The sequence below is a fragment of the Dipodomys merriami genome, unplaced genomic scaffold, assembly GCF_024711535.1.
Source record: "Dipodomys merriami isolate MVZ:Mamm:240054 unplaced genomic scaffold, mDipMer1.0.p SCAF_11, whole genome shotgun sequence".
Classification (NCBI taxonomy): Eukaryota; Metazoa; Chordata; class Mammalia; order Rodentia; family Heteromyidae; genus Dipodomys; species Dipodomys merriami.
In genome coordinates, this window is record NW_027202382.1 from 3,275,282 (window position 1) to 3,302,728 (window position 27,447).

Genomic DNA, 27,447 nt, shown 5'->3' on the forward strand with positions numbered 1-27,447 from the left:
CTTAGCTTGCTTGCTCACAACTGGCCCTCTACCACTGGAGCCATGCCTCCAGCTTGACATTTTACTGATTAATTGGAGACAGGGTCTCCAACTTGTTTCGGAACCTTTCTGCCAAGTCCTGGCTTCCTGAGTAGCTGGGATTTTAGGCATGAGCCTTGGAGAATGATATTTTGAAGCCATGCCCAGCAGAAAAGTTAAAAACAACAACAACTCACCTTAGGGTGTTTGAGATAATCTTGAAAAGTACTTGTTAGCCCAGTGGTCCGTGTGGTCACTTAGCTCACGTTGGTATCAGTGGCCCTTTTTTGAGATATAGGTAAAATCTCAGGGCTTAGAACTGAACTCAGGGCCTGAGTGCTGTCTCTGAGCTTTGTTGTTGTTGTTGTTTTTCTCCCAAGACTAGTGTTCTACCATTTGAGCCAGTTCCACCTCCAGCTTTTTGGTGGGGCTGGCTTCAAATCACAATTCTCCTGAGTTGCTAGGATTACAGGAGTGACCCAACAGTGCCTGGCTCCCACTTCATTTTTTTTTTTTTTTTTTTTTTTTGAGTCATGAATAGCAAGGGAGCGGCTTAGGAGCTGCATATCTTTAGTTCACTTGCTGGATGATGTGGGTCCAGTATCTTAATCTCTTTGGGCCTTAGAACCTTATTTACAAAATAACAGGGTAGCACTAAACTATTGAGGTCTCCCTCAGGACCAAATGCCATAGAACCATGACTGTGAAGGGCTGGCATCTCAGAATAATTCGTATTTTGATCTTAACAGGTAGCTTAAATAGTGAGACCTGTCAGGGACATTTCTAGCTTTTAAAGGCCATGTGGGAAATTTGTGCACTTTGGCTGGAAGTCCACAATGGCAGGTTTCATCATCCATATATTCCCTTTCCTTTAAGAAGGGTAAAGGGACATTATCAAACATTTGACAGATTTTGAGAGGGTAGAAAATTCCTGCTTTAAAGGGTAGCTGATGAGAGCAACAGCAATAGTTTTATTATTATACTCTGATGACTGTGCTGTAGGGTTGCTAGATTTTGTTTGGAGAATGCAGGAAAAGGGGGGAGGTACTAAGGGCTCTGGAGTGAGAATATCTGGGCCAGAAAGTTGAATACAGGGCCACAAACTACTGGAAGGGATGTTGTCACCACAATTTAAAAAATGCCCTATCAGGACTCCTGGATCCTAGAAATTTCTAGCTCTATTGTATGTAGGGCCTCTGGAAACCCTGGAGTATGCTGGGCAGCTGGCTTTCTGTTTGGCCACGTGACCTCTATTTACTTCTACTGTTTGTAGAACTGAGTGTGTTCACAGGATGTTCTTGTAGGTCAGTACATTCCAACACATCTCTGGACCCAATGTGTGTGTGTATATCTATGTGTGTGTGTGTGTGGGGCGTTGTATTTGTTGTTGGTGTTCTGAAAGAAAGCACGTGCCTTTAAATAATTCGGCAATCCGTACGGGGGCTTTGGGGATTGTAGCACCAGTTGTAATCAGTCTGATCCCTCAGTATGGTTCTCCCAATAACAATGATATTACTAAAATAGTATATATTCTCATTATGATAGGAAAGATGGAAGTAAAGGACTTTTAGCACATAACTTGTACTAGGCACTGTCTTAAGTCATTAATACTCACCAGAACACCATCATGGTACTGTTTTAGGAATAGTTACTATTGGTTCCACAACTACCCAAGTGGTGAGGAAAGGATTTGAACACAATTGTCTACATGAAGAAACATACATACATATACATATATATCTTTCCCCCTCCTGTGTCAGTCCTGGGGCTTGAACTTAAGGCCTGAGTGCTGTCCCTGAACACTTTTTTTTTTTGGGTCCAGTCATGGGGCCTGAACTCTGGGCCTGGGCGCTGTCCGTCAGCTCTTCAGCTCAAGGCTAGCGCTCAACCACTTGAGCCACAGCGCCACTTCCGGCTTTTTTCTTTTTGCTTATATGGTGCTGAGGAATCGAACCCAGGGCCTCATGCATGCAAGGCAAGCGCTTTACTACTGAGCCACCTTCCCAGCCCTCCCTGAACTTTTTTTGCACAGGTTAGCACTCTACCACTTAGCCACACCTCTGCTTCTGGCTTTTTGGTGGTTAATTGGAGATAAGAGTCTCAAAGACTTTTTTGTCTAGCATGGCTTAGAATGGCATTCCTCAGATCTCAGTCTCCTGAGTAGCTAGGATTACAGATTTGAGCCACTGGCAGCCTGTAAAACTGGGCGGTTTTAATTGCTCTATTGGTCTTTCTAATCTGGGCCTGAACTCTAAACCACTGGGCAGGATGGTGCTGCACTTTGGAAATTTCTGATGAGATATTTTATCCTATATAAAAAATTTTAAAATACTTTTTAAAAGACAAGAAGAAAGTAGAATGAAGTTCAGACAAAAACATGAAAAATGTAAGGGACACAGGGGAGATAGTGAGAAGGTAAAGCAATGCACATAATTAGTATCCCAGAAGGAGAGAAGAGAGAATGGAAGAGAAACAAACACCCAAAAGGCCAAAAAGTCCTGATGTGTCAGAACCTTACACCCAGTGCCCAGCAAAAGAGTAGCTGTGGGTCATGAAGAATGGCTGTGGGCCGTGGTCCTCAGACTTGGCTGGAACAGGCAGCTTCTCATCCAGTAGCCAGCTGAAGAATGCTGACCAAGGTCAGGAGGAAAACACGATTCTCCTGAGAATTTGCTGCCTGGACTTTTCCCCACACATCTTTTTCTTTCTGGTAAAAGTTCAGAACTACACACAATGCCTGTTCATTCCACTCAGAAAGCTGGCAGCTTGATCAATGATTTCCTGTGCCTTGATGATAAATGGTTTTCCTATTTAAGAGATAAATTTGTATTTTGGAAGTTCAAGGCCCTTTGATTTCTTTATAATAGAATTTCATTCAAATTAGTTTCCTAACTGTGACCTGTTCCAGGGCTCACGGCCAAAGCAAATTCTGCTAATGAGGAAGAACAGAACTTCAGGAAAATCATGTGTTCTTCAGTCTCAGTCATGGATGGGGCATTAGAAATGCTGTGGTCTGACCTTTCACTTTATAGATCAGGAAATGGGGTTCCTGGGAGGAAAGACGAATATGTCTAGGATCACGTCGGCACTGCTCACACTTCACTGAGATGAAAAGTTTGTGCAGGGTGTGAAGAGAGAGTCAGTGGTTTTTCCAAGGTCTATTATGTCAGAAAATTGTCAAGCTGGGCTCCCAGTGGCTCATGTCTATAATCCTAGCTACTCAGGAGATTTGAGCTCTGAGGATCGTGGTTTGAAGCCACCCTGAGTAGTAAAGTCTGTGAGACTCTTATCTCTACCTGACTAACCAAAAGGCAATTGGAGCTGTGGCTCAAGTGGTAGAGTGCCAACCTTGAGCAAAAAAGCTAAAGGATAGCACCTAATTTCTGAGTTCAAGCCCCAGCACCAACACAACAAACAAAAACAAAAAACCTTGTCAAGACAAATTTAAGTGTATGCTAGATTTGTAGGTTGCCAGTAGGTAGTAATATATTAGAAGAATTTTCATTTTGCATGCTGGTCATGTAGGACTTTTTTTTTTTCTGTTAAACTGAAAACCTTATAGTTTATTAATGGTCTCTGCTTTTCAAATAAAAGTCACGCATGTTCACCTAGTGGAACAGGGATTGGCAGGCTATTTACCCTGGGCCAAATGGAATCTGTTTTTGCAAATCAAATTTTATTGGCATAGACATGCTTAATCATTAACTTATCTTCTATAATGGCAGAATGAAACCCTTAAGACCCAGAAAACCTAAAATACTACCTGACTCTATGGAAAAAGTTTGTTTAAATGAACATGTAGAACCATCTGAAAGAAATACAGAGAACTAAGGCCAGAGAAATGATTCTCACTCTCTCACCCCCAGATACAAAGGTTAACTTCAGTCTTGTCATTTTCATGGCCGAACCTTTGGGAAATCTCTGATTATTTCCAAAGAATAAATTCCTAGGAGTCCAATTACTGAGCCAGTGAGTGTGAATGACTTTTAGATCCTTAGGGCAAAATTTCTTTTCAACTTACATGGATGGCAGTGTCTGTTCCCTTCTCAACCTTAATAGACAAACTAGCAGGAACTCCTTGGTTAATGGATGTGCTTTTCCTTCTGCTGATTCAGGGGCAGGTTCAAGGCAGTGGTCTGCGTCCTGTCTGCAGTTACAACATGCCTGGCATTTGTCAAGCCTGCCATCAACAACATATCTCTGATGACCCTGGGGGTTCCCTGCACTGCACTACTCATTGCAGAACTGAAGAGGTGGGTGCCATTATTCCTGACTACTCCTTAGGCTTCGACCTGAGATGGGAGTACTCAGATCCATGTTCCTGGGTTGCCCTCTGGCCTGGAGGAGGCATATTATTTTGTAGAAAGAGTTAATTCCTTCCTGATGTATTGGGACAGGTTTGATGGGTTAGTTCAAAATATGATTTGTTTCCAGAAGATGGAGCAGCAGCTCTTTAGTGCATGTCTGACATCTCAGTGATTAAAAACTGGCTCATCAGGAATGCCTCAGCCCCAACATCAAGCTTCTAGACTTAGTACTGTAGAAAGGAGAGTTTCTTTGTCCATGCAACAAGAAAAAGGAGAAAGGAGAAGTTCTGAAGATGTCATTGCATTCACATGGAGTGGAAGAAGCGTCAAGGAAAATCCATTTCTCTACATAAGGAAAAGCTCACTTCAAGCTGACTGCTGTTGACTGTGAAACTTTCCTCTGAGGCCTTATCTTTCTTAGTTCAGGCTGTCCTTGATCCCTCTATGTATCCCAGCTACTTTCTTACTTCTATCTCTCAAGTGTTGGGATGGTAAGTTCCATGCCTAGCAACTATCTTTTTTTTTTTTTTTTTTTTGGGTCCGGTCATGGGGCCTGAACTCTGGGTCTGGGTGCTGTCCCTCAGCTCTTCAGCTCAAGGCTAGCACTCTACCACTTGAGCCACAGCGCCACTTCCGGCTTTTTTCTTTTTGCTTATGTGGTGCTGGGGAATCGAACCCAGGGCCTCAGGCATGCAAGGCAAGCGCTCTACCACTGAGCCACCTTCCCAGCCCTCTAGCAACTATCTTAATTGAAGTTTTGATCTCTTTTGTGGTATAGTTGCTCTGTGTAATGTGATGTCAGCTAGAATTAATTCTCTCTTCCTTATTTAGAGAGGAGACACACATTTGTGTGTTTTTTCCCCCTCCCTGGATTGCTTTGATCTTCAGCAATAACTGTTAAGGGTCAGAGGTGTCTGAAGAGCTATTTGAGCTTGCTGCCCTGCAGTCATCGTCCGTCAGGAGGGGATCAAGTCTTGTCTAGTTGGCTTCTTTGCATAGCCTTAAGGAGCAGGGCTGTTGAGACCCATTTCAGAAACAGACTAAAGTTGATCCTGCAAGAAATGAGTATAAAAAGCAAATATTTGAATAAATAGTGAAAGCTTCAGTTTCTACCCTCTATAATGATCTTAATTTTTTTTTTCGAAAACAACTTTTTGGCTGCAACTGTATCTTAGTGGTAAAGCATGTGCTTAGCATGTGTGAGGCCCTAGATTTGTTCCCCAGCACCAAATAATTTGACAGACAGATACATAAAAGATAAAGAGCAACTTCCTACTTCATCTTCTGTTGTACTGCTTGTTAGAGTCAGAACATTCTTTGCAACCTGAACTGTGCTTGTTCCCTTGTTTATTCATTCATGGTAGGAAAGCCTGGTGGTTCCTAAATGTCAGCTCCCATAGTTCTTAGGGAGACGTGGGACTCACTCAGGAAATACATTGCACAAATGGGAGGCCTGCCTAGCTAGTGATTTTGATTTCTGAGGTCTAACATGTTGGCCTGGGAGTCTTGCATTTAAAAACCCTCAAAAACTTGGTTATGCTGGGCGCTGGTAGCTCACGCCTGTAATCCTAGCTACTTAAGAGGCTGAGAGCTGAGGATCATGGTTTGCAGCCAGTCTGGGCAGAAAAGTCCATGAGACTCTTATCTCCAATAAACGACTCAAAAAAAGCCAAAAGTGGGGCTGTGGCTAAGTGGTAGAGTGCTAGTCTTAAGGACAAACAGGCTGAGGGATAGCACTTAGCCCATGAGTTCAAGATTGGCAAAAAAAAAAAAAAAACCCAAAAAACAAAAACATAAAAACTTTGATCTCTCCTATAATTTCTCAAATCTTAAGGGTTTTTTGTTTGTTTCTATGCAAGTACTAGGGGCCTGAACTCAGGGCTTCCTACTCTTGCTGATGCTGTATCATTTAAGCCAGACCTCTACTTTTGGCTTTTTTGGTGGCTAACTGGAGATAAGAGATAAGAACTGAGAATTGAGGTTCAAAGCCAGCTGGGGCAGGAAAAACCCGTGAGACTTATCTCCAATTAATCACCAGAAAACTGGAAATGGTGCTGTGGCTCAAGCAGTAGAGCACTTGTTTAAGCTGAAGAGCTAGCTCAAGGACAGCACCCAGGCCAAGAGTTCAAGCCCCATGACTGAAAAAAAACAAACAAAAAACCCTCAAAAACTTGGTTGTTTGGCGGTTGAGGTGAGACTGGGGTGGCATGGGCATGCGAGGGTATGGTGAGGGAGGGAAAGGGAATGACTGCTAATAAGCAAAGGCTTTAAAAACATGTAAAATCTTTCCTTTGGAGTGTTGGAAAAATTGTGAAATTAGATTTTGGTTGGTGATGGTTGCATAACTATTTTAAATGTACTAAAATGCACTGAGCTGAACACTTCAAGTGAACAAATTGCAATGTATCTTAAGAAAGCCGTAAATTAAAAAAAAAGACCTTCCATAACCTGCTCAGGTGATTCTGTCTATTGTCCACCTGTCCTTTGTGTGTGTGTGTGTGTGTGTGTGTGTGTGTGTGTGTGTGTGTGTGTGTGTGTGTGTGTGTGTATGTGTGTGTGTGTGCTGAGCCTGGGTTTGAACTCAGGGCCTGGATACTGCCCCTGAACTTTTGTGTTGAAGGCTAACACTCTGCCACTTAAGCAATGCCTCTACTTTTGACTTTTTGGTGGTTAATTGGAGATGAGTCTCATAGACTTTCCTGCCTGGCTTTGAACTGTGATCTTCAGGTCTCAGCCTTCTATGTAGCTATTTTAAACTGTGAATTTCAGGTGTGAACACTTTAGAAGAAACACCTTCTCCACTTTGGCATAGTAAATTCGAGTCTGTGTTCTTTAATAAAGAGATACAGAGAGTGAGAATTTGTGGTCTTTAATACAAAATCAATACAAAATAAGTCCTTACTACAAGATAATACAAAATAAGTCTGAGGTCATTATACTACCATCAAGCTATGGAGAAAGTTTTCACTGAATCTTATGTCAAAACTTTTTCATAAAAACATTCTCTCCTTTTTTTCTTGCGTTTAGCACTCTGACTTAGCTAAAGCCTGTGTCTGGAATGCTTTTTGCCTGAGTGGCTAGAGTTGTGCTCAGAGCTGAGCACATCTGTGCTGTGACTGAGATCACTGAGGACCTCAGATGCCTGCAGCGCTGGGCCAAGCAGCTCTCCTCTCTGTCCCCTCACAGCCGGGCTTCCTAAGAGAGCTGTCTCTACTTGCCCCTTTCATCTTCTGCCTTCTCTCCCCATCTTTAGTCTGGAATCTTCAAATTTACTTCTGTAAAGTTGTGTCCTGTACCATTCCTCCCTCTCTAAAGGGTCCTTACTATCAGCACTGAAAGAATATACTGGGGTCTCTCCCCTCCGCTTTTCACCTTAACTCTCAACCTGGACTCTTTACACCTGCCCCCAGCACTACCTGTTATCTCCTTTGTACGTCACAGCCAAACTTCTTTATTTTCTTCTCTTCTTTATTATGTCCCTTTATGCTTGAAATACAGCCAAACATTTTTCTTCTTCTCCACATTATTACTACCTTTATTTTATTTTAACAATTTTTATTTTAAAAAAATTTTTAAAGGTGATTGCAGAGGGTTTACAGTTACACTAGTTGGGTAAAAAGTACATTTCTTTTTGGATGTCACTCCTTCCCTCACACTCTCTTATTACTAGCTTTAAGAGTTGTCCAGAGAGCCCTTATTTAACATGCACATTTTGTGTATCATACAACCAAACTTCTTTTTTTTTTTTGGATCCGGTCATGGGGCCTGAACTCTGGGCCTGGACGCTCAGCTCTTCAGCTCAAGGCTAGCGCTCTACCACTTGAGCCACAGTGCCACTTCTGGCTTTTTTCTTTTTGCTTATGCAGTGCTGAGGAATTGAACCCAGGGCCTCATGCATGCAAGGCAAGCACTCTACCACTGAGCCACCTTCCCAGCCCAGCCAAACTTCTTTAAAAGCTTTCTTTTCCTCTCTTTCTTACTCTTCAGTCCCCCCCCCCCCCCACTGGTTTCTGTCTGCTTTCTCAAGCCCTGCTTGCTATGTTGCCCATCCAGTGGTCATTCTTCAGAGCAACTTACACGTCCTCACCAGTGTTTGTACAATTGGCCCAGCTCTGCACTAGCATCCTTGAAATGTTTCTGGTGGCTTCTGTGAGAGTGCATCGATTTGATTTTTCTGTGAACTGTGGCAGTTCCATCAGTCATGTAGATTTCTTTTCTCCCAGCTTTGCATGCAAGGATCCCTTAAGGGATCCTGGGCTCTCTGCTTGCTATGGTTTGAATGCTGTGTGTCTCCAAATTTGTATGTTGAAACCTGATCAAGAAGGTGATAGAGGTGAGGACTTCTAGGAGGTGTCATAAATTAGTCTCTTTATAGAAGAGGCTCCAGATTGCTGCTTTCCTCTTTTGACATGGGAAGACACAGTGGGAGGCCAGTCTGTAGGGAATGGGCTTTCACTAGACAGTGATTATTCTATCTATCTATCTATCTATCTATCTATCTATCTATCTATCTATCTATCTATCTATCTATCTATCTATTTTGTCTGTTGTGGGGCTTGAACTCAGGGAGCCACAGCTCTACTTCTGGTTTTTTGGTGGTTAGTTGGAGATAGGAGTCTCATGGACTTTCTTGCCCAGGCTGGCTTTGAACCATGATCCTTGGATCTCAGCTTCCTGAGTAGCTAGGAATGAAGCCACTGGTGCCTGTCTTATGCTGGTATTTTGATCTTGGACTTCCCAGTCTTTTGAACTATAAGGAATAACTCATTAAAAAATTTAAAATTGTTATTATAAAGGCAGTGTACAGAGGGGGTTACAGTTACATGTCAGGTAAAGAGTACATTTCTTTTTGGACATTGTCATCCCCCACTATCTCCCAGTTTTTCCCTCCTGAGAACTCTTTAAAAGAACTCTTATAAAGAAGTAACTGTGCTTCCCTTTTCCCTCTCCAAATCAGATAAGCATATAAACATATACAAGACAAAGAGTACAGAAATAGTAACAGAAGGGAATAAACCAAATTAAAAAAGGAAAGAAAAAAGCAGAACTAAAGGTGAACCAGTTCAACAGTGAAAACCATTAGATACTATGTTGGAAATGAACTAAACAACTTGGAGGGGAGGGAAGTCAGGAGAGGAAAAACAGGGAAAGGGGAGAGGGGGTGACACTGTTCAAAACGAAATGTACTCATTACCTGAATCATGTAACTGTTACCCCTCTATATTATCACCTTTACAATTAAATTGAAAATTTAAACAAAGAAAGAACTTTATAAGGTGTTTACTGTAGGGATATGAACAGACTAAGACACACTTATTTTTCTATGCGTCCCCTTGAAGTAGCTCACGCACGGATTTCCATGGCTTAATTCCTCTTCATATGCAGATGACTTCCACATTTATATATCTAACCCAGTCCTCCCTTCTAACTTTGCTAATGTCTAGCTAGCTATCAGCCTGACCTCCCTAATTCCATGGGTCATGGAATGTAGGTTTCAGCTTGTCCCAACCAGATTCCTTATCTGTCTTTTCCATTTCTGCTTCTTTTCATAATAGCCCTTCAGTTTCCCATCATTTACCCAGTTATTTGAGCCAGAATCCTGGCTTTCTTCCCTGAACATCCCATTTGGTCATTCATTTTCCTGTAAGATATTGCAATTAAAAAAAATACAGTCCTTGACAGGCCTGTAACCACCCCACATGAAGCTTCCCTTACATCTGCCCAAACTGTTCTGCCTCTTTACACGAACCAGACCCTCCAGTCTCAGTCTCTGTTCATACTTCCTTCTTTCTGACTCTCCTTGGCTTACAGCTACTCATCCTTCAGGTTGAGGCTGAACTGTTTACATTGTTTCCAATCACCCCAAACCCATGGCACTCATTCCAACCATAATTAGAAAAGTATTTGTGTTATTATTGTGTGTGTGTGTGTGTGTGTGTGTGTGTGTGTGTTGAAATGGGTGCTGATACTGGTACACAGGGTCTGGATGCTGTCTTTAGCCTTTTTTGCTCAAGGATGGTGCTCTACCACTTGAGTAACAACTCTACTCGATTTGGATGGTTAGTTGGAGATAAGAATCTCATGTTTTTTCCTGCCCAGGCAGGCTTCAAACCACAATCTTAAGATCTCAATCTCCTGAATAACAAGGATTTCAGGCATGAGTCATTGGTGTACATCTGTGTTGTTGTTTTGTTCAACCTCTACTGGTGTGGATTTCTACATGGGCATGGGCATGGGCAGAGCCCAGGTCTCCCTGTTCACTGTTACCACCCCAGGCAAGTCCCAGCATTACTAGACAAGAGGGTACCCTTTGTATCCTTTTCGTTTCCTTCTCACATCTCCTTCATTTGTCCTAGTATGGTCTGCAGTGTCTAAGCCAACTGTTTTCATTGCACAGCTCTTTCTTTGTTAAGGGGTAGAGCGGGGGGGGGGGGGGGGGACTATTTATTTATTTATTGTTTGGTCGGTCATGGGGCCTGAACTCTGGGCCTAGGCGCTGTCCCTCAGCTCTCTTAAGGCTAGCACTCTACCACTTGAGCCACAGCGCCACTTCTGGCTTTTTTTCTGTTTATGTGGTGCTGAGGAATTGAACCCAGGGCCTCATGCATGCAAGGCAAGCACTCTACCAGTGAGCTTCTCCTCAGCCTTATTTCCAAAAGCTTGTGTCTGGTATTTTCATAGTTTCATGGTCTTCCCTGGACCTTCTATTACATCCTGAAGACATGAAAGTTTATTCTGATTTGGGTTATGACCTTACATGTACTGAAATTCGTGGTATTGAATGATACTGCTGAGAAACTCAGCTGTATTTAAAATTATTTTAAAATGTACTTTTTTCTGGTAATAAGAGCAGTTTTTTAAAAGAAAAACCTCAAGTTAATGATAAAAGAAGACATAGTGGACATTCTTGTCAGATATTTCTATCTTAAAATAGGATCCTAGTATATATATTATTTTTGTTCCACATTAAAAAAAAACCCCAAACACCTAACCTTATATTGATAGTTTAAGAAACAGTAAAAATCAGGCTAAAGCTTAACAGAGCCCCAAATACATCCCCATTGGAAGTGCCCTCTCTCATCCAGTGTATTGGCTTCCTTCTGCCTCTGGTGCCAGCCCTGCTCTGTCCTGGCTCTCAGAACTATGCATCGGACTTCCTGTGTTTTGGACACCTCCATGCACATTGCTCTCTGTTCCCTTGAGTTCTTCAAGCCAAACTTGTAGATTTCATTGCATCAGAAGTTCATGGAGGCTGGGAATGTGGCTTAGTGCTAGAGGGTTCCATTCCTCAGTACCACATAAACAGAAAAAAACCCAGAAGTAGTGCTGTGGCTTGAGTGGTAGAATGTTAGCCTTGAGCAAAAAGAAGTTCAGGGGCAGGGCCCAGGCCCTGAGTTCAAGCCCAAGGACTGGCAAAATGAAGAAGAAGGAAGAAAGAAGAGGAGGAAGTAGAGGAGGAACAGAAAGAGGAGGAAGAGGAGGAGGAGAAGATAGAGGAGGAGGAGAAGATAGAGGAGGAGGAGAAAGCAGCAGCAGCAGCAGCAGCAAGCAGAAGAAGGAGAACAACAACAACAACAACAACAAGAACAAGAGGAGGAGGAAGAAGAAAGTTGAAGAAAGAAGTTCATGGAACTTCCTGTACCATACTGATTGTCTAATTATTCATTAGTGTTCTTATTCCCTTCATTTTATCTTTTTTAAATTGAAAGGCAACAGGTCTGTTTTGTCTTCTTCAGTGTCTACCATGGACTCTGAGAATTTGAGCATTTCATTCTTTTTTTTTTTTTTATTAGGAATTCTAGGGACACAGCACTCCGGGCCAATAATTATTGTTATCTAACTGCTTGTGCTTAAAAGAAATTGCAAGTCAGTTGCCAGTGGCTTGTGCCTGTAATCCTAGCTACTCAGGAGGATGAGATCTGAGGATCCCATTTCAAAGCCAGCTAGCTGGGCAAGAGTGTCAGCAAAAAGTCAGAAGGGGAGCTGTGGTTCAAGTGGCAGAGTACTAGCCTTGAGCCAAAAAATTTAAGGCGTAGCACCCAGACCCTGCATTTAAGCCCCAGTACTGGTACCAAAAAGAAAAGTTCTAGGAGTGTCCTGTTAAAAACCTGAAATGCCCGACCATCCAGGGGTTGCTGGTTAGAGAAGAGTCAGATTTAAGAGTCAAGTTAGGAAAAGCCGACAGAATGGCTAGTGCAGCAGCAGAAACTGACAAGTTAATGAGGTAGACAACCCAGGTCTCGTGTGTCTGTGTGTAGGTGGGGATAGGGATTCCTAATATAAAAGCTGAAGTCAGGACCTGGTTATCCCACAAGTACCCTAGAGCATTTCATTCTTAATTCATAGGTTCTTTTTTTTTTTTTGGTCGGTTGTGGGGCTTGAACTAATTTTTCTTTTCTTTGAGCCATGATCTTCCTGCCTCAGCCTCCCAAGTTCTAGGATTACAAATAGGTGACCCCACGCATACATTTTTAACTGAAATTCAAAAAAATCACCAGAGTCTATTTGCAGTCGTCCTGTGCTATATAACTTGATCTATTCATTCAGCATGCATTTATTTAGCATGTTAGTAGGCACTGTTGCTAGGCAGTGGGTATACACTGATGAATGAAACATGTATAGTTCCTGCTGTCATTGCTCTTCTCAATATTAAAAATAGTTAAATAAATACATAATTTTAACTTGTAATAAGTGTTATGAAGGAAAATGGCAGGGCACTATGCAGGAATGTAACGGAGAGATTGCCATTAGAGGGTGCTGGTATGTCTAATAAAGGCTACTTAGGAAGTATTGAAGTGGGAGGCCTTAAGAAGAGCTAGGACCAGGGGAAGACCTCTTTGGGAGTGAGAACAGCCTTTGGAAGCTTAGTTATTCCAGGTACAGTATGATTAAGAAAAGGGGGTAATGGGAATTGTTCATCTCTTAGGAGCCACCAGTGACTGGCTTACATTAGTTATTTTTGGGATAAGGTCTCATTTCCTGTGAGACTTCCTGGGCCTGAACTGAGGTCCCCTTATTTTAGGCTTCCTGTTGTATTTGGGATTACAGGTGCATGCCACTATTCCTTGCTATTAATTGGGACAAGGTCTCATATATAAGCTTGGGCTGGCCTTGAACTGTGATCCTATCAATCTCTTTCTGTCAAGCAACTGAGATTATCTGTAAGAATTATTGTCATCCAGATTTAAGTTGTTTTGTCACAATGACAGAGATTGACTAACAAGAGTTTCTTCATGTTATGGGCCTGTGTTCTTTCCAAACAATTTTCAAAGGATCCACTAGCCTTCTGTCAAGAGGGTATTTTGGTATGTTTTTAAAAGCAGGTCTTTCTGAACCTGCTGTCCCATCCTACTTTTATTGCACTTTTACTTAACAACTCTATCTGGCAACTGGGAAAGATATTAGCAGGTTACGCTTTTGACATCTGCCCATGTGTTCAGCAAATAGGAATTAAGCTTTTTCTTAGTTGCAGATGTTGCCTTGGACTCTCGGCCCCTAAGGGACCTTGACTGACTCAGGAGTGAGCCTCTGGGGTAAAGAGAAGGGTGTAGAAGGGCCTTCAGCCACCAGTTATCTCTGGACATTCCTCTCCATTCCTTCCTATTAGCAAAGAAAGAAAACAGCCATTGACATTTTCCTTGAGGATCTGTTTCAGAACATTTTGTCCCATTGTGTAAGGCACTCATGCCTTCATTCTCCAAGTGTTGAGTCTTGCCAGTGTCTGGTGCTGTTCCAGGTGCTGGGAACATGGCAGCAAGCTGTACTCGTGTCAGTGGGGGATGCTGACTGCACAGAGCTGGTACAATGGAGCAGATGGGAACGGTTGAAATTGCTACAGGGAAAATAGAAGGAGGGAAGGTGACTAGAGGGAAAGTCACATGGGAAGGAGATGACTGATAAAACCAGTGGTGGGGAAAAAGAGGTACTGAGAGGCTTAAGTCCCTCTGGGGGAACAGCACTCCAGGCAGAGAGACAACCAAGATAAGACCATGCAAGTGCTATTCAGGCTAAGGCCTGGGATGTTTGAGGGGCAGTTCAGAGCTCACTGTGGGTTAGGCAAAGATGCCAGGGGCAAGAGGAGAGGAGGTGAAGAGGAGGGGATGGAAGTCCATGAGTTCCTATGACTCAGTGAGTTCTGTGATTTGTCCTCTGGTTAAAGGGGAAGCTGCTGGAGGCCCTGGGGCAGAATACTGAGAATTGCTCATAGGGGCCATGGGAGGAGCAGGCTACCAAGGAGATGATGGTGGCTTGGACCCAGGTGGGTAGAGGGATTCATTCTAAGGCAGGGCTTACAGACTGAATATAACAATAGTTTTGAGGTAAGGAGAGTTTTCTAGGGACATGGGGAATTTAGATTGATACTAGACACATCAGGGTGCAAGTCAAGAAAGTTGTTTGCAAGCAAGGTGCCAGTGGCTCATGCTTGTAATCTTAGATACTCAGGCTGAGATCTGAGGAGTAAGGTTCAAAGCCAGCCTACGCAGAAAAGTCCATAAGACTCTTATCTCTAATTAACCAGCAAAAAGCCAGAAGTAGAGCTATAGTGGTAGAATGCTAGTCTTGAGAAAAAATGCCAAGTAAGATGGAGAGGCCATTTGTTCAAGCCCCAATATTTTCATGCGCGCGCACACACACACACACACACACACACACACACACACACACACACACACACACACACACACACACACACACACACACACACACACACACACACACACACACACACACACACACACACACACAGAGTGTTTTGTAAGTCTGGAGTGGGAAGTAGGGCCCTGTGAACCTTGTGTGCGATGTGATGTTTACAGCCTTGAGCCTGTGCCTGACTGTATGTTGGGAAGGAGCTCCAGGGCCAAGGCAGATGAGAGGCATCAGAGGACACGGATGAGGTGGCCAGTAAGGTATGTAGGAACCCAGACTGACGATGAGTCGCTCTGCCTAACCCACACAGGTGTGACAACGTCCGGGTGTTTAAGCTGGGCCTCTTCTCAGGCCTCTGGTGGATGCTTGCTTTGTGCTGCTGGATCAGTGACCGAGCCTTCTGTGAACTGTTATCGTCCTTCCACTTTCCCTACCTGCACTGCGTGTGGTAAGGCCCTACACAGGGGGAGTGGGCTGCAAGGCAGATATCAGACTTGCTGCTGAGCACGGTGTGCTTTATGAGGCACACAGGTGGACTTAGGGGACAATGGCCAGGCACAGATCCCAAGCCTGCCTCTCCCCTTACATCTCTTGTCTGACATTTCAGAAGCAACAGAAAGTATTGTAGAAAGGAGAATGGATGCCAGGCTGCAGGTTTAGCCAGAACAAAAAGACCAAATTGTTAGGCTGCAGGGCTGTAGTCTCTCACCTCCTAGCTCCATAATTAAAGCACAAAGGAGAGTGAAAACGGAATCTGTCATGCTCTCCCTGTAGCTCTGGCTACATGGGGACAGGGGTGGTTCTCAGGATTCTGAGTGGCCTAGTGAAGGTGCAGGCCTCACAAGTCATGGGGGGGCAGTCTTATCTGTTCTTTTTACAGGTAGAACAGAGAACTAAAATGAATTGTTCATGATCATTCATCTGTTTATATAAAAACAGCCTTGGAGTTCAGTAATAAGGAATAGGAGCCTCTGTATTTTGGGAAACTGAAGATTCATTATAAGTTTAAAGAAAAAAAAAAGTAGGTTACCAAACTTCATGCAGAAGCTCCACCCAGAAAGCCGAGGAGGAAAGGGGAGTAGTTTTCTTCCTAGATCTGCTTCAGCTTCAAAACCCAGGGTAATGTTCCTTCTCTGTCCTCCCAGGCTGCTGATTTCAAAAGGAGGACAAGGAGCCCTGGTAGATTGAAGATATCCAAGGCCATTTAGTACTGAAGAGCTGGAAGCTTTGTTCAAACCAGATTCTTAACTTTTATCCTGAGGTGGCTTTAAGATACCCCGCTTAAGAGCTGTGAATGGTTCAAGTGATAGAGTTCATACCTACAAAGTGCAAGACCCTGAGTTCAGACTTGAGATCTCTCTCTCTCTCTCTCTCTCTCTCTCTCTCTCTCTCTCTCTCTCTCTCTCACACACACACACACACACACACACACACACAAACACACACCATCCGAGAGTCTCACTTAGAAACTTAGCTTTAATTATTATTGTAATATTTTTGGTGCCAATCCTGGGGCTTGAACTCTGGGCTTGGACACTGTCCTTGAGCTTTTTTTTTTTCCATCAAAGCTAGCACTCTACCATTTGAGCCATAGATCCACCTCTGGCTTTTTTGGTGCTTAATTGGAAAGTAGAGTCTCCTGGACTTTCTTGCCCAGGCTGGTTTTGAACCTCGATCTTTAGATACCAGCCTCCTGAGTAGCTAGTATCATAGGAATGAGCCACCAGTGCCTGGCTTGGCTTTAATTTCATTGCACAAATGAACCTGAACTTGTATATACAATGCAACATGTATATATTTATACGAGTTCAGGGACTTCCAGATCAGTATACAAAAGACAAGACAAGACAAAACATCACAAGTTGGGGTTTTCAGTTTTAAGAGCCATTGCCTGAAATCTCTTAGGTTTAACTTCACTTTTTACAAAAGTCTGCAAGAGAATGCCTTTCACTCACTTATGGTGCTTTATTGGTTCTTTTAAACCTTTGCTAACTGAATACAAAATATGTTTACTTTCATATCTTAAAAATAGCATTGTTTGGCATCTTTTCAATTGGAAATTGGCTATGTGTATTTCCTTTTTGGAAATGTGCCTTCTAATTTTCTTCATCTTCTCTATTGTGTTTCTATTTTTATAAAGTTATACCAGCACCTCGTGCCTTTCACATAGCAGACAGTCATTATAGCCTCCATAACTGTGTGACATTTATTATGCAAATTTGTAGCATTTCCCAGAGCATGCAGAATAATACATTAAGCCCCCAAGTAGGCAACACCGGCTTCTGCTATATAATTATCAACAGGAGATCATGTCTTGTCTCTACCATGCCACCCACTCGTCACCCCATCCTGATTGTTCGAAAAATACCTCCCAGACAGTGTATGGAATGGTGAACTTTTCTAGTGTTCTTTGTAATGAAGAGCTTTGCGTGTGTGTGTGTGTGTGTGTGTGTGTGTGTGTGTGTGTGTGTGTGTGTGCATGTGCACGTGTGTGTGTACATGTGCATGTGTGTGTGTGTATGTGTGTGTGTGTGGCTTGAACTCAGGGTCTGGATGCCTCGTTTAGTTTTTTTTGCTCAAGGATAGTGCTCTCCCATGTGAGCCACTTCCAGCTTTTTAATGGTTAATTGGAGATAAAAGCTCATGAGCTTTCCTGTGCAGTTAGCTTCCAATCCAGAGCCTCAGATATCAGCTAGGATTATAGGCATAAGCCATCAGCAACTGGCTGTATGAACAACTTTAACTGTTTATCATCATGCCAATATTCACCCCCAGTTCTCCTTTTTTTATTGTGTTAATATTTTTTGTGCTATACTGGTTTTGACCTTTTGTGTTATCATATCTGTCAGGTGTGTGTGTATGTGTGTGTGTGTGTGTGTGTGTATGTATGTGTATGTATGCACATGTGTCAGTACCAAGGCTTGAACTCAGAGCCTCATGCCCTCACCCAGCCTTTTCACTTCATGGCTAGCACTCCACCATTTGAACCAGGCCTCTACCCTGGCTTTTTGCTGGTTAAATGAAGGTGGAGCCTCTTGGACTTTCCTACCTGGGCTGACTTTGAACTTTGGTCATCAGATCTCAACTTCCTGACTAGCTAGGATTACAAATCATCTGGACTGACTTTGTGTTGTTCTAAAAAAGGCCTCTCCTCCCAAAGTTTATAAAAAATTATTTTGGGGGAGTAGATTACAAAAACATAAATTAAATCATGAATTAAGTTCATCTCAAATTAAATTTAATATCAGGATAGGGAATAAAGAAAGCTTACAGGGCTGGGAAGGTGGCTCAGTGGTAGAGTGCTTGCCTTGCATGCATGAGGCCCTGGGTTCGATTCCTCAGCACCACATAAGCAGAAGAAAAAAAGCGGGAAGTGGCAATGTGGCTCAAGTGGTAGAGCGCTGGCCTTGAGCTGAAGAGCTGAGGGACAGCGCCCAGGCCCAGAGTTCAGGCCCTACGACTGGAACCAAAAAAAAAAAAAAAAAAAAAGCTTACATGCCACACGGTCCTTTGCTTGCTAAGATAATACTAAAACTTTTTTATGGGGACAGTAAAAGTAAATGTAAAGGAAAGGAAACTCTGAATGCTCGGTAGTGAATGTCAGCTTAATCTGGATGCAGGGTCTCCTTTATCTATACCCAGTTGTTTAGGTGAGAAGGCAGGATCTAAAGTTTGCTCTAGTTATCCTCTTGGAATATCTTTTGAATATTCTAAGATGGGGCTCAGATTGCTCAAGATCTACGAACCCTCCTGCTCTGACACTTCATCCCTTGCTAATTGTGAGGGTTCTGGTTCCTAATTCCCTGGGGAAGGGTGTGCTAGAGGGAGGGAGGGAGCAGGCAGGCCTCCGGCAGTCATTGCCTGCGTCTGACCTCACCGCCATCTCTTTTGCAGGCACATCCTCATCTGCCTCGCCGCCTACCTGGGCTGTGTGTGCTTTGCCTACTTCGATGCTGCCTCAGAGATCCCTGAGCAAGGCCCAGTGATCAAGTTCTGGCCCAGTGAGAAATGGGCCTTCATCGGTGTTCCCTATGTGTCTCTCCTGTGCGCCCACAAGAAGTCGCCAGTCAAGATCACGTGACGGCAAGGCAGAGTGGCTGGCCTCTCTGCTTCCTTTCCTTCATGCACTGGGCTTCATTTGCTAGCAAAGACAGCCAAAGGTGTTGGGTGTGTCTTTCTAAAAGTTATGTTCCTTTGGGCTCTAACTAGTTTCTGCGGACTGCCAGGATTCCACTTTGCCTGGAGAAGTGTGTGAAAGTAGATGGTTGGGGAGATGAGATGTACCTTTCCCAGCATCACTTGCAGGTGCATCAGCTTGCTGGGCTGGGGCAGAATAGTCTCTTAGGGCTCCTGAGCAGCCTATTGGCCTCTTCCTGGAGAAGGTTGGCCCACCCCAGACACCATTCCCACGCTCTTTTGAAGTGGATGCTACCCTGATAGATAAGGACCCCCTCTACCCCCGCCTGTCACGGCTGGAAGGTGCCAGAGACTTCCACTTGGGGAAATACTCTTTAAACCAAACCAAACCAAACCCCCACAGGACTGTGGCTCAGGAGCCTGTTTTCACTTGCCCTTGCCATTAGTCAGGTTTTCTGTACATTTGTGAATCCTTTTTACTACTACCTACCTCTGCTGAGAGATGGAGAGAGAGGCTAATGAGCAAAACCTTCTACACCAAAATCACACTCCACTTTAAGCCGTTCTTGAAGATGGGCACAACTTCTCAATGCTGACATCCTTTCTACCCTACTCTCCAGCCAGCTCAGTAGCCTCAAATCCACAGACTAGCTATGGTGCGAAGATGCTCTATGCCACCCCCTCCTCCCTCCTCACCTCGTGACCCCCTAGGTAAGATTACAATAGAGCTCTTTTCAGTTACGGTAGGGGGCGCTGGTTTAAACTTCGGAGCATATAGGCAGTTTTATTTTATTTTGAATTTTTCCTCTCTTGAGGCTGCCAGTATGCCACACCATTCTGCAAATTACCTCCAAGAACCTCACTTCTTATTTTTCCATCTTTCCTGTGGGAATTCTCTCCACATTCCCACAATGCCAGGTGCTTCTGGTCGTTTTCTAGAGCATCTGACTTGCTTGCTTTTCTCAGATGCTGGTGGTCACAATACACTGGCTGGCTGGTTGTGCTCATGGATACAGCAGGGCCAGTCTGTGACCTGGGGTTTTCTCATCTAGCCTGATGCTGGCTATAGGGAGTCTCTTCACTCAGCTGCATGGTAGGCTCTGGCATAGTCATCGGGTCTAGGGTGGGACCTCGGGCCCTCAGGGATACTCACTATAACTCAGGCATCTCCGGCTGTGTAGCACTGTAGTGTGAGGAGAGGGCACAGACATGGCCATCCCTTGTGGGTAGGTGTTGCAAGAACTGTTTCTCTGATTAGAATTTGTACAGGATCCAAAGTTTAGCAGCAAACCTCATTTATAGAAGAGTGATGTATGAACTAAGTGGTATTTTATTAGGTATATAATGGAAGATAAAATGTATAGGATTTCCTTAACATGTTAGGAAGTGACAGTGAACATGAATGTATTGATGTTTTGCAAGGTAGAGAACACTGACAGCAAAGGGGAATATACATGTTGCTTTGTAATAGCTTAGGATATATTTAAAAATGGTTTTGAGTTGAATATTTGGAGGAAATTGTACTTCTCTGACATCTAGTGGTTCGTGGATAGAACTGCTGTAACTCCTTTGGCTTTCTTGTCTAAACAGTTTTAAAGGGAAATATCAGACATCCTCATTTGTGGTTGACCTTACCAGGAATAGATTCTAGTCTCATTTCTTTGGCAATGTAAAAATGTTTTTAAGTAGTGGTATTGGCATATTTGGAGGCTAGATGTCTTAATAGGAATAAGGAGAAGTAAGGAGTAGAATGTAGGAAATGTGTGTGTGTGTGTGTGTGTGTGTGTGTGTGTTTGTGTGTGTGTGTGTGTGTGTGTGTGTGTGTGTGTGTGTGTGTGTCCCGTTTCCCTTATGACAGGGAACAGTCAAGGAAGGATCATTGCTCTTTATCAGGAAAAGGGCTTATTCCCTGGCAGAGCTGCTAAAAAAAAAATCCTGGAGCCATCACTGAAATTAGGGGTAAAATGCAACTGATGGGTATATTTGAATGACCTAGAAGAAAGGAAAAAGGTGCCCTGCCTTGTGGGTAATTTCCAGCTCTCTTTTGTAAGACAAATGACTGAGGAATCATAAGGAATGATTTTATATGAACAGCTGTATGCCCTTCTAGAGATTGTTTCCAAAGTGATAAGAGCTGAGAAAACAAGAAATGGATCATATTTGAGAAGGACTAGTTTTGAATAGAAGTCATTACAGCTTGCCCACACAGGGTGGTAACTCAGACATACAACTTACCTTATTTTAAATTGGGTGAGAATATGATCCATATTTATATTAAAGCACTACATGCTCTTTAGAGAAAGCTCAGAATTTACAAAAAAATGTAGAAGAAGAAAAAGCAACACACGTTTCTATTGCCTAAGAATATTCATTGTTAATACCTTGATATTTGGGTGCCTTCCTTTCTCATAAAACATTTTTTCTAAAGTAGTTGTAAATAGATGTCTTCTAGTGTTGAGAGTACATCTCGCAGCTTGAGTGGAATATGTGCAACAGTGGTGTGTGTGTGTGAAAAGCAGGAGTGAGATAACGAGAGTTTGCTGTATATTTAACTACTGATGGCTAGATTCTAGACTTACAACTGATCTTCCGTTTGTTTTTTGTTTTTTCCAGTCCTGGGGCTTGAATTCAGGGCTTGTATGCTGGCCCCGAGCTTCTTTTACTCAAAGCTATTGCTCTACCACTTAAGCCACCACTTCTGGTATTTTGGGTAATTTATTGGAGATAAGAGTCTCATAGACTCTCCTGCCAGGGTTGACTTTGAACCATGATCCTCTGATCTCAGCCTCCTGAGTTGCTAGGATTACAATTGTGAGCCACCAGTGCCCAGCTATGATCTTCCTTTTTAATTAAGCCTGACATGAATGGATCCTAAGACATGATAAGTGGAATCCTTCTTTATGACATTCTTTCTGCACTTAGAATGATGAGACATAGTAAATAGTAAATGTGTTACTTCATACGTTTTAATGGGTTTGGATTTTTTTAAAGATTAAGCTCATCTCAGTAGTTCATATAAGATTATGAATCTCTATCTCTCCTAATGTATTGACATTTCCTAATGTCTTGATTATGGTTGTCTGATTTCACTGTGGCTAGAATCTGCCTGAGATCTATATCCTGCAGGAACTAGGCTGAAGATATGGAAACCCACTAATGATAGCAAGTGATCATTTCCCACTGTAATGTTTTCATTTTACAGTGTTTGTTGGTTATTAGAAAAGGAAATCTTTCTTCTCTTTGTTATTACATTATTATAAAGCAATCACTTCAGTGCACACATGGAAGGTGTGTGGGGATAAAATGTCTGAATTCACTTGGTAACGAGCTACATGTTGGGGGAACTCCATGCCTGACCAATCATGAGTGCCTAAAACATTAATCATAGATCAAAGATGTCCTGTTGAAGACAAAGCTCAGTGGACATCAGACACAGGCTTTGTAAAAACACTGCCACCAATTCCGTTTATTGGGTATCTCAGGCGTGTAAAACTTCTCTCACCAGTTCCTTTATGCTTCCCTGAGCCAGGGCAATGGAGGCTGGGGGACTGGGATTTGAGCCTTCCCCTCACTTTGTCCCTTGGAGCTGATGTGGAACCATCTACCATCTCTGCAGGGGAGATCAGGACCCTTTCCTACCTCCTTCTCTCCATCCAGCTACACTTGAAATCCTCTTAGACACTGCTTCACCGGGGTGCTGTGATTCCAGCTAGTCAAAGAAACATCTTGGGCCAGACTGGGATTCTTTTTTGTTTATTTGTTTGTTTTGTTGTCAGTGGCAGGGCTTGAACTTGAGGCCTGGGTGCTGTCTCTGAGCATTTTTGCTCAAGGCTAGTGCTTTACCACTTTAGAATCACAGCTCCACTTCCAGTTTTGAAGTGGTTAATTGGAGATAAGAGTGTCATGGAGGCTTTCCTGCCCGAGCTGGCTTTGAACCATTATCCTCAGATCCCAGCCTCCTGAGTAGTTAGAATTACTTGTGTGAGCTACTGGTGCCTGGCCAGACTGGGATTCTTAATAATGGATTTTATAGATACCATTCTCCTTTAGACGAAAAACATAGCTATCTTTTAGAGGACTCATTGATTTGTTTTTCCTGACATGTCAAACCAGATTTAAAGATTTTTTATAACAGCTGTTTGTAATCAAAGAATACAGTATTTTTAGATTCTGTCTTGTACCTTCTCTAAGGTGTGCTGTATAAGGGGACAGTGCCCCCTGGTTGAAGTAGAATTTTAATCTCCATGACTTTGGGAGTGAGACTCTGAAATGGAGCTTTTGCACTTTATGCTCTTTCTGAACTCTGATAACTGGTTAAGATTAAAGATATAAGTAGCATTTCTTGTGAATAAATATGTATATATGTTTGTGACTATTTCCAAAATGATTTCTGAAGTATCTGCGGAGAAAATACATTTTAATTGACTGTAGAATGAAGCGTATTTACCTAAGTTAATTTGTTAACATTGCTAAACATGCTTTAAATTAGTGTTGCTCATCTTTGATTTCTTCTGAGAACTGTGAAGTTAATGCATCTAATATAGTCCTAGTACAAAGTGCTGAAACATATTTACTAGAAGTTCTTTCATTATGTCAGTTGGATATAAAATTGCAACTACAGGTTACTAGTTCCTTTGTGGTGGGTTTCATCCAACTACTGGAAGATCTTTTGACTTTCTAAAACAGTAAATGACATTAGCAGGAGAATCTACACCTGTTTACTTTTTCTTAGTTTCCTATGACAGAAAGAATGAGAGGCCAACAAAGAAGGATGGGAGTTCAAGGCTCTGAGTTCAATCCCAGCACTCCCTCCAGAAACGATGGTATCTGGATATGGGTTTGTCATGTATTTTATCTACCTTCATACTGTCAACTTTTTTCCTAATAAAAAGTTAAGAAAATAAAGCATTGAGTTTTGTTCATTCCTTTTGGAGTAGACCTTGTCTTTTTCGGGGGGGGGGGATGGGGAAATGAGGTCTTATCATGTTGCACAGCTACTTTGAATACCTGGCTCAAGTGATCCTCCCCAGCCCCCCAAGTACCTGGGACTCCACTGGCCTCTGACTCCTCTAAAGTGTTTTGGCAGCCCCTGTCCTGTTAGTTTTTGGTTCCAAATAACACTTCTGTCTCCATCCAGGTTGGTGACACCGGGTTATCTGGAAAGCCATATCTCTGGTTATTCACAAACAAAAAGGTCATCATGTCAGTCTATTTTTATTTATTGGTGTGTGTGTGTGTGTGTGTGTGCGCGTGTGTGTGTGTGTGCGCGTGCCAATATTAGGGCTTAAACTCAGGGCTTTAAAATGTTCCTCATAGTTGGCATTCTACCTCTTGATCAATGCCTCAAGTCTGGCATTTTGCTGGACTGGAGTAATCCAGCAAAATAAATAGTTAAAGTTACAGGTTGAACCAATGGTTCCTGGTTGTTTTATACTTGTTACAACATTCCATTCAGATGCTTTTGCTCTTGGATGCAGAGACCATCATGCTATTTTAAAAAATGTAACCAATATCAGTAGAACTAGTAGAATTTATTTTTACTCTAGAACTGGAGATAAAACAAATGGTGGCTGGAGGCAAGGCTGAGAAATGACAATGGAGGCATTGATACTTTCCTTACAGAGACAGATTCTGGTGTACAAAGCCAGTCAAATCCACCGGGTTTGGGATAATTTTGGAGCATCATCTCCATCTGGTGGTCAATTTTGGGTATTGCTATTAGTGGCTCTAGGGACTCCCATGCCTAATTCCTTGTCAGAACTCACTGTAATAGTCTAAAACTCCTGTTATGCAAGGTCTTTCTGAGCCCAACCCAAGCATATTTCGGTTTTGTTTGTTTGTTTGTTTGTTTTTGTTTTTGGTCATGGGGCTTGAACTCTGGGCCTGGGCTCTGTCTCTGAGCTCTTCAGCTCAAGTGAGTGTTCTACCACTTGAGCCACAGTGCTACTTCCGGTTTTCTGGTGGTTAATTAGAGGTCAGGGTCTCACAGACTTTCTTGCCTGGGCTGGCTTTGAACTGGCATCCTCAGATCTCAGCCTCCTGAGTAGCTAGGATTACAGGTGTGAGCCACTGGCGCCCAGCTCTTTTGTCTTTTTAAAAAAGCTTTTCTTTGCCTTTTTTTTCCTCTCAAAAATTCATCCTTTTTTAAATTTTTAATTTTTATTTTCTTGTTGAGGTGATGTATAGAGGGGTTATAGTTGCATAAGGTAAGGAGCACATTTCTTTTCGAACACTGTTACCCTCTCCCTCATTTTCTCCCACTTTCCCTCCTCACCCACTCCCCTCCCCTCAAGTTGTAAAGTTCATTTCCAACATAGTGTCTTGTGAGTATTATTGTTCAGTAATTCATTGTTTATGCTGTAGGTATCTGAGCCTACTAGAATTTTGAATGTGCTTAATGTGATAAAGCAAATACATTCCACCTGTAAAACTAACTTACCATAGATGTGATCTAGAGGAAGTTTAACTTTTGGGACAGATAGCTTCATTTGCACAAGTCAAATGCTATTCCTGTCAAATCTCATGAAGATTAGATCCAGTTTTTTTTTTTTTTTTTGTCGGTCGTGGGGCTTGAACTCTGGGCTTGGGCGCTGTCTCTGCACTCTTCAGTTCAAGGTGAGCGCTCTACCACTTGAGCGACAGCACCACTTCCAGTTTTCTAGTGGTTAATTGGTGATAAGAGTCTTATGGACTTTTCTGCCCGGGCTAGCTTTGAACCACAATCCTCAGATCTCAGCCTCCTGAGTAGCTAGGATTACAGGTGTGAGCCACCAGCACCTGGCTAACTCCAGGTTTTTTTGTTTTTGTTTTTGTTTTTTTTTGTTTGTTTTTTGGGTCCGTCGTGGGGCCTGAACTCTGGGCCTGGGTGCTGTCCCTCAGCTCTTCAGCTCAAGGCTAGCACTCTACCACTTGAGCCACAGCACCACTTCCGGCTCTTTTCTTTTTGCTTATGTGGTGCTGAGGAATCGAACCCAGGGCCTCAGGCATGCAAGGCAAGCGCTCTACCACTGAGCCACCTTCCCAGCCCAATCCAGGTTTTTCTTAAAGACATAAATTTCTAAATTTTACGGTGCTAGAGCAGGAGCTCAGGCCTTCCCGTTGTTCTCAGCACTAGACTCACCTAATCTGAGCTTTCATGTGACATAAATTCCTGTGCTTTCTTCCAGGCTTGTTCTGAGCCTTCTGTCTCTGTCCCTACAGAGTGTTTCAGCTCTCCGTGTGATCCTACCCAATCTGTATTTTTGGAAGATTTTTAAAATTAACCCACGGTTGTACATGTGGGGGGAGCTATTGAGACTTTTCCACGCTGCATGCAACTGCCTCATCACTTCACTCCTCTCCACTCCTTCCCACTTCTTAAAACAATTTCAGGGGCATTCATTGTTTCATTCTTGTGCATGCGTAGAACGTGCTTTGTCCATAGTCATCCTCATTCATGCTCTCCATTGCTCCTTCCCCCTTCCCCTGGTACCTGCCTCCAAAACCAAGCCTGCTTTCCTTTCTTGTCATTTTTTTCATTGTTCTAATGTATATTAATTGTAACTAAAGGGTTTTACCACGGTATTTCACATGCATAAAAATATAATTTAGGGTCTGGGAAGGTGGCTCAGTGGTAGAGCGCTTGCCTTGCACACCTGAGGCCCTGGGTTCGATTCCTCAGCACCACATAAGCAAAAAGAAAAAAAGCCAGAAGTGGTGCTGTGGCTCAAGTTGGTAGAGAGCTAGCCTTGAACTGAAGAGCTGAGGGACAGCCCCCAGGCCCAGAGTTCAGGCCCCATGACCGGACCCCCCCCCCAAAAAAAAAATATATATAATTTAGAGCCAGTCCCAAGTGGCTCATGGCTGGAATCCTAGTTACTCAGGAGGCTGAGTTCTGAAGATCACAGTTCAAAACCAGCCCAGGCAGGAAAGTCTGGGAGACGCTTATGTCCAATAAGCTACCCTTACCAAAAAAGCTGGGAATGGAACTATGGCTCAAGTAGTAGAGCACTAGCTTTGAGCAAAAAGAAGCTCAGAGACAGTGCCCAGACTCTGAGCTAAAGCCCCAGAACCAGTACCAAAATAAATATATAATTGAATCAGTCTAACCCCCACTCTATTGCTTGCTTTCTTCCTGGTCTCTCGGCTGCCCTGTTGTTCAGCAGCTTTTAGTGAGATTCCCTAGGCCATCTTCATATGTAGACACAATGTATTTCACTATTACTTGTCAGCCATGGCTCCCACCCTTAATGGCTTATGCTAGATTGCTTACTGTGGTGAGACAAATCACCGCTTAGAAGTGATGCCAGAAGTTCTCCTCTATAATGCCTAGCTACTCAGGAAGTTGAGAGCTGAGGAC

At 43.0% G+C, this 27,447-nt stretch overlaps 1 protein-coding gene across 2 annotated transcripts in view; it reads left to right on the top strand.

Annotated features, from left to right (window-relative positions):
• The window catches only part of Acer2 (alkaline ceramidase 2), a 41,644-nt gene extending 17,610 nt beyond the window's left edge, over positions 1 to 24,034 (top strand). The window contains exons 4-6 of one of the 2 annotated variants that reach the window (XM_070007883.1): positions 4,134 to 4,271; positions 15,283 to 15,420; positions 18,867 to 24,034. In XM_070007883.1, coding sequence (XP_069863984.1) covers positions 4,134 to 4,271; positions 15,283 to 15,420; positions 18,867 to 19,053 — 463 coding nt within the window. In that variant the 3' untranslated portion in view covers positions 19,054 to 24,034. The remainder of the gene's footprint in view (positions 1 to 4,133; positions 4,272 to 15,282; positions 15,421 to 18,866) is intronic. The other variant, XM_070007891.1, reaches the window with a different exon arrangement.
• The last annotated feature ends 3,413 nt before the right edge of the window (positions 24,035 to 27,447 follow it).